At 44.8% G+C, this 7,488-nt stretch overlaps 1 protein-coding gene across 1 annotated transcript; it reads right to left on the bottom strand.

Moving 5' to 3' along the window:
• Window positions 1–930: 930 nt before the first annotated feature.
• CCDC195 (coiled-coil domain containing 195) lies at window positions 931–6,516 on the bottom strand. The gene is made up of 3 exons (XM_081911927.1): window positions 6,019–6,516; window positions 3,301–3,562; window positions 931–1,299 (listed from the first exon to the last, which is right to left on the bottom strand). Exons 1-3 carry the CDS (start codon window positions 6,500–6,502, stop codon window positions 1,167–1,169), a joined length of 879 nt encoding a protein of 292 aa, XP_081768053.1. The 5' UTR covers window positions 6,503–6,516; the 3' UTR covers window positions 931–1,166.
• Window positions 6,517–7,488: the final 972 nt, after the last annotated feature.

Raw genomic sequence — 7,488 nt, 5'->3', positions numbered from 1 at the left:
TGGTATTGACGTTAAGGTGACTGGTCAGCAGTCATCTGGGTCTCCACCCTTTTTGAAGATGAGGACAACAATTGCCCACCTCCAGTCTGCAGGAACCTCACCTGTGCTCCAAGTATTCTCAAGGATTATGGACAGGGGCTCTGAGATTGCACCCACAAACTCCTTCAGTACTCTTGAGTGTCAGCATTCAGCTTGCCAAGCATCTTTGAGGACCTTTTGCCTCTTCTAATCTCATGGCCATTGACCTCACTCTTGCCTGGGTTGTATCCAGACTCCTATCTTCTTCCATGTAGACTCACTGACATCAATTAAGTTAGTTATGGCTAACTTAAGTCCCAATTATTTCATTGGGTCTACTTTAAGCATAACATAGTCTGGACCCTAGGTCTGATCCAGCAATGCTCTTATGGTCTTCCTTCTTCAGGAATATTTAGCTAGAGGAAACTAGCCATCAAATCTTGAGTTTGGAAAATGAAAATGCCTACTCATGGAAGCTGGTTTAATATCTCCTGCTAGTAATAGTTTAATTACAAGAGCAATTAAATGCATATATCAGTCATTAGGTACTGTATGAGCAAGCATAGCAAAAAGGGAATACTTAAAATCCACCATGTTTTAATATGTATGTTTTTAGTAATTTGTCAGAATGTTTCAGGGGCTAAATGCAAATGGACACAAACCAAACTTTTATTATTTGAAAGACAGATACGCTCCTGTATTTCTTTCACATACTTTTTAAAGCTTTATAAAATAGACACTATCTCCTCTTCTTTACAAGTTTCTATATTTCTGGCAGTTTGAGCAGTAAAGGGAGATTATAGTACACACTCTTAAAAAGACCACAGTGAACACTGTTATATAAAATGCTGTTTAATAGGGTCCCGGAAATAAACCATGAAGTAAAAAATAAAATAAAATACAGCAGAGAGGCATTTGTTATCAGTGGGTTTCTTTCAGCCCTCCTCACACAGGCTTTTGACAGTCTCTGTCACAGGTTTTTTTCCCCCTTTGCAAAACAATCTGCCAATGACCTGCAGTGCTGGCCCGGGTGATTCTCTGAGGGCATTCTGCCAAACAGCTTTGCAGAAATGTAATCTGATGCAGGGCTCTCGCTTCAGGCGAGTTTATCTCTGAAGTCAACGGTGGCCCTTTAAATATTCACTGGCTCACATGTCCTTTTCAATAATGGTGCTTAACTGTTTTGTGTTCTGATTTTGCGAGCATGTGAAAGAGCCTTGATTTTCTGAATAACGTGACATGTCCATGGGTAACAGGAAACTGACAGCCTTTACTTTACCCCTAGGGAAAAAAGAAACATGTGCAAGATATTTGGAACAAAATGTTATGCGCTATGTTTTACCTTCTGGACCACAAATGTATCAATACAACATAATTCATCATTGCAAACGTATCCTGAATTAGACCAGGGCTGACGAACCATTAGCTCTCCGGATGTTGGACCCTGCCTTCCATCTGCCCAAGCCAGCATGGCCAATGGTCAGGATTGATGGTAGCCATAGTCAATAATATCTATGGGCCACAGGTTGCCAACTTTGTCCTAGATTGTATACCAGGGATCAGCAAACTTTTCCAGTAGGGGGCCAGTCCACTGTCTCTCAGACTTTGTGGGGGGCGGACTATATTTTGGGGAAAAAATGATGCAAGAGCACCATGAGCCCCAGTGGCTGCTTACCTGTGTCTTGTGAGCAGCAGGGGCTGGTGGCGGCGGTGGTGGAGGGATGATGAGTGGTGTGCAAAAGGGCTCCCGAGAGGGACTGCTTAAAATGGTGGCCGCTCAAGTGCTGCTGCTGCTGCTGGCACCAACAAACCCAGCCCCCTTACTCCTCTAGGCAGGGTGGGGAGAAGCCAGGAAGAGGGAAGGAGGAGGCACCGCCGCCACCGCCGCCATGTGAGGGAGGGAGAGGGAAATAACACACGTGCTGGCGATCCACGCAGTGATTCCCGGACCGTCTGTGGGCCGGATCTAGAAGGCAATTGGGCCTGATCCAGCCCGTGGACCTAAGTTTGCAGACCCATGTTGTATACCTTTTGGGGAATTTTTTTTCTTTTGGAAAGCATGATAATCCATCCCAGACTATAATGTTAAAAAAATAATTATTTGAATTCCTTTCTGCTCCCTCATGGTGTAGACTGCACTTCCTACTCATAGAGGAATCCTCCAGCATTCCTTTTATAAGAATAACTACTCAACGTGGAAGACTCATGGAATAACCACTTCAAAGCCACAGTGCACTATAACAAGACTAGCCATGTAGAGCCTTGCAGATGTTGCTGGACTACAACTAACAATGGATGGGATGATTGGGTGGTGGGAGTTTGGCTACAATATCTGGAGGGCACCATGCACTTGTATACGCTTGCAAAGGGTTTACATCTGCAAATATGGCTCCGCATTGTTACCAAATGTTTCTGAAGCAAATACTGGGCATTGCTTGAGAGTTAACATTCATGTGCAGCTTCAGGGTCCTGGTGAAGCTATCCTCTTATGAATAGGGCAAAAATGTTTCTTGATGCTCCTGTTCCTCATATGGAAGCTAATTATAGTCAAGACATCCAAAACTCTTCTAAATAGATGTGCACGCCCCAAAGGCACCAGTGGGATAACTGGAATGCTTCTCACAGGGGACTGTGATTCTACAAGTGATATTGTAATCTGATACATGTTTAGTGAGAAGCAAATCCTACTACAGCCAATGAGGTGAATGTTGTAGGTATTGTGTTTAGGACTGCAGCCTGAGTCACACAGAGCACTTCACGTAAGCTTCCTCTTGATTGCCATGATAGTGAAACTTGGCATTGCAAAGTTGACATGCTTTGCACAAGGGATATGGACTCTGTAGCCATCTAGATACTGTTGGAACACGACATTCATCATCCCTGATGACTGGAGCTGATAGAAGTTGCAGTCCAACAACATCAGGAAGGCTACAGGTTCTCCATCCCTGTTTACAACTTGCAATATTGCACCGGATATGCTTTGACCTTTTTTTTGTATAAACAATTTTGGGTGAACAGTAGAATATAAATCTCTTAATAAAATAATTCGTAAATAGATGTCTAATGGAAGGATATGGTCATGAGATTTATCAAGCTCATTCTTCAATTAAATATGCTCAAGTCCAGTCCCATAGCTGTAGGAAGCAATACCAATGATATGAAATTGCCAACTTTTGACATTATAAAATGATTGGAGCCATCAGGTAAACCAGACTTTTGCATTCTTCAATAACCTGACAAGGGATTTCTTGAAGCTTCAACCATCATTTCATTCGGGCCTACCTGCATTTGTAAACATGGTCTTGGAAAGATCTCCTTTTGTTGGATGTACTGCTGGAGAGGCAATCAGATGGAATTTTTGCAACTCCTTTTTCTTCTTTGTTGGTTAGTTGCGTATCTGTGGGAAAGGCCGGCTGCTTGATTATCTCCTTCACATCTAGGGCTCCCTTGAATGGATTCCTCTTGTCAGATTTATGGTGTTTGTTGCCAGGGAGCGAAGGCACAGATGAGGAGATGGAATAACGCCTCACCGTCATAATGCTACCTGTGCAAAGATTGTAATCCATGTAGTTTGGTCTTTTTAAAAAAATAAAATAAAAATAAAAAACCTTTCTCATTAAGAGCCTGGAGTGACTATCTTAACTTAACAGATTAGCTGGAATCTGACTGAGGTGGTGGGACAATTGCCCATGCATCCTAATGGAGCAACCTCCACTGACCAGCTTCTCACCTGAGAAGGTATTCCTCTGAAAGCACAGGTTGGCTGATAACCTCCAACCTGAGAAGTGCCACCCTTGAAAAGTGCAGATTAACTTGCTGGAGACCTTTGAAAGACTGGATCATGGGCTTGACAAAATTCACCAGTGGGTCAGACCTAGCCTGTGAGACATAGGCCCCCTCACTTCCTGTCGTACAGAATCTCAAAAAAGAGAGAGACCTGAATTGTACTGGAACCAAGGGAACAAGGGGAGATCCTTACGTGTGAGAGCAGCCAGTAAAAAAGGTAAAGGTAAAGGTACCCCTGCCCATACGGGCCAGTCTTGACAGACTCTAGGGTTGTGTGCTCATCTCACTCTACAGACACGTGACAAGCTGCATCTGGCGAGCCAGCGCAGCACACGGAAACGCTGTTTACCTTCCCGCTAGTAAGCAGTCCCGATTTATCTACTTGCAGCCGGGGGTGCTTTCGAACTGCTAGGTTGGCAGGCGCTGGGACCGAGCAACGGGAGCGCACCCCGCCGCAGGGATTCGAACCGCCAACCTGACGATCGGCAAGTCCTAGGCGCTGAGGTTTTACCCACAGTGCCACCCGCGTCCCTCAGAGCAGCCAGTACTGGAGCCAAATTGATTGCAAATGCAAAAGACCAATTAAACTGCAAACTGAAGACTTCCTTGAGATATTTTTTATCATTATTTATTAAATTTCTATACCGCCCTTCATCTGAGGATCACAGGGCGGTGAATAATATAAAAACACAAAACTACATACCATAGTAACAAACAAACAAAAATTACCCCCCACAGTATTATTACTATGTGCAACTTGTGCTGAGCTCTTGGCCATTCCCAAAGACCTTTTTGATATGCTGCAAAATGCTACTTAGCTAGGGGTGCCATCTTATCCAGCTGGCCAGATGTTAGGCATGCCACCCAATGTTCATTTACACCATTAGCTGGACTGGATTTCTAGTTCTCTCTCCTTTTTTAAAAGGAACTCTCTTGCCCTCTGTCCTGTGACAGAAAGCAAAATGTGCTGGCGCCATTCTCCCCAGTGGTTTTGTTGGAAATGAGCCTGTTCCCCCCCTTGCACTGTTCTTAGCATTCCTATGAGAATTTACTCAGAAGTGAGATCTCTCAGTGTTTTTAATGAGGCTTGCCCTTGAGGTGAGGCGGTCGCCTCAGGTGGAAGGTCTGGGCCCAAGGAGCCTGCTGCTTGCCCCCCCTCCTCCTACATGGCTGTGCCCCTGCCTTCTCTTCCACAGACTCATCTGTGGAGCAACAGGACGGTTAAATGGTACACCTGCATCGCTGTCATGGTGGTGACCATCTTTAGACATCTTAGTTTTCATTTAGGCTTTGCAAGGTCGAATGCAAGCCTTCTCCATGTAACATGAAAGGAAAGCCCAACACTTTAAATAATCTATGGCCTTTTAAATGTGGGGGGACTGCTATTATGATATTTTTCTGTGATTGTTTTTTTATTGTCTTTTATAATTATGCTATGTAAATTATGTTCTTAATGTCATACACCGCCCTGGGATCTTTGGATAAAGAGCAGTATATAAATGGAATAAATCATTATTATTATTTTGAAAAACAACAACAACAACAACACTCCACTTCCCTGCTGTTAAGGTAAGAGGCTGCATGAGGTAAACAAAAAACAGTGATGGTGGTGCTTAGCCATTTTCAAACTCACGACTTGATTTACATAATTAGCAAACCATTTGTATGTCAATTAGATGGCCTTGATTTGGGAGACTGGAATATCAGAACTCTGTATCCAACCTTTAGTTCATGTCTCGTTACAACAGCTGCTTTTGAAATGTGTTTTTTTTTGGGGGGGGTGCTATTGGGATGTTGTTTTTATTTTTATTAGGTATTTTGTGCTTGATTTCATTCTGTGAACTGTCCTGAGACCCCTGGGTACAGGGCGGTATATAAATTCAATAAATAAAAACAAAAACAACAAAAGTAATAATAATTACTGCTGTCCTAATTTCTGAGTGTAACAGGATGAGTTCCTGAGGCCTACCCAGAGCAGCTAGTGACTATCAGTGGAATACTTTAGCATATCTCAGGGTTAGCCAACACGGTGCCCTCCATACTACAACTCCCCTCATCCCTGACCATTGCCTATGCCAGCTGGGGCTGATGGGAACTGAATCCAATGACATTTGGGGGGCACCATGTTGGCTACCCTCCCTCTTCCTCTAGCCCAGGATGGGTCGCTAAACAAAAGGTTCAGCCATAACTTGCCCCATCAGGAATCATGGGTACCTTTTTGCTCCTGTAGTGTCAGAGCAGAGCCTGCCGAGACGTTCCTGCGCAGAGTCACTGGCGAGGCAGCGGCCTCTTCGACTGAGTCCGCGAGGCTCCAGCCCTTGTCCTTTTTGTCTTCGGCCCCTTCTCCATCCTCTCGCTTTGCTGCCTTCTGCCTGCTGCATGTCAGCTGCCCCCGGAGGGCTCTGTTCTCTCTCTCTAGCTTGATGATTTCTGAGCGCATTTCGTGGATGACCTGCATGAGCCGCTTGTTCCCCTCCATTTCCCACCTCCTTGCCAGACGGCCAACCTGGGCACCGCTTGCTTTAAAAAGAAACCATGAATCCAAGGTGAGGGGCTCATGTGGCACATAAACACACTCGAACAATGGCACTCCCTCCTCCGGGCTCAGCATTGTGCTGTCTTTCACCACCCAAAGAGCCTTGGATAAACTGTCAAGGCTTGAAGAGCCCCTCCATGATTTATTCATTCCGGGTTTCATTTTTCCAAACTGAGTTTTCCTTTGGTGGCAGTTATTTCAGTGCAAAGACATTGGCCCTGTGAAAGTGGCAATGTGTGGGGGTGTAGGCACGATAATTCAAACACAGCATTTGTCGTGTGTGTGTGTGTGTGTGTGTGTGTCCCCTCCTGCATTTGTCCCACCTGTCAAGTTCAGGCATCTCATGCTGGAAGGCTGCATTCTGCCTTCAGCAATCCTATCCTGTCCAGGGCTGCTGAATGCGCCAGACTCAGAATTATTCTGAGCTGAAGCCAATTTCACCCAGCATGCACCTCTCTCACCTCCGCCAACATGCATTGTTCCCTTCTCAGCTTCTTGAGAAGTTCCATTTTCAGAAATGACTTTGAGGGGGAGTGGGAGGGAAACAACGCCTTTCCACAGTTCCCCGCGGTTCCCATTAAACAAAAATGCATTTCTGGCTGCCAACTAAGAATATATTTCCACCCGGCTACAGCTCAGCTTTGTTTGTGGCATTTGCTTGAACAAAGTGTGCACAGCAATATTCTGGGACGGTAAGGAGAGACACATCAAGCATGAATGTTGCATTAGAAACGAAAGGCAATATCGTGGGCTGCTCCTGTTACCTACTCCCTGCGAGTATTTCTGCGCAGCAAAATGCCCTCCCGTAGCACTGAGAATTTTCCTTCTGTGATTTGGCATTAATATTAAAACTCAGTGTATTCTCTGATCAGCACAGAAATTATTTAAAACCTGTATGCTTTGAACTGAAGTCCCTCCACCCCACTTTATCACCTTGGAAGAGAGCGATTTCGATTCATTATGCAAAGTGGCTAATCATAGTAAAGACTGTGTGCATGTGCCATGATTGGCTCAGCCCTTTATAGATGTTCGGTAAATACAATGAGACTCACTTTGCAGTCGATGTGCACTACCCATATCAGGGGCAGTCAATGTGATGCTCTCCAAATGCTGTTGGACTCCCATCAGCCCCAGCAAGCATGGCCAAT

The sequence above is a fragment of the Podarcis melisellensis genome (assembly GCF_964234715.1).
Source record: "Podarcis melisellensis genome assembly, chromosome: 5".
In the NCBI taxonomy this organism is placed as follows: Eukaryota; Metazoa; Chordata; class Lepidosauria; order Squamata; family Lacertidae; genus Podarcis; species Podarcis melisellensis.
This window is presented reverse-complemented; position numbering and strand designations above follow the sequence as displayed.

Bases quoted from the DNA above. Each gene is read 5' to 3' on its own strand.
- CCDC195 (XM_081911927.1), bottom strand. From the start codon at position 6,502: ATGAAACCCGGAATGAATAAATCATGGAGGGGCTCTTCAAGCCTTGAC. The intron at 3,563-6,018 runs GTACCCATGATT...ATCTTTGCACAG, and splicing joins GACACTACAGGAGCAAAAAG to GTAGCATTATGACGGTGAGG. The intron at 1,300-3,300 runs GTAGGCCCGAAT...TTTTTTCCCTAG, and splicing joins GACCATGTTTACAAATGCAG to GGGTAAAGTAAAGGCTGTCA.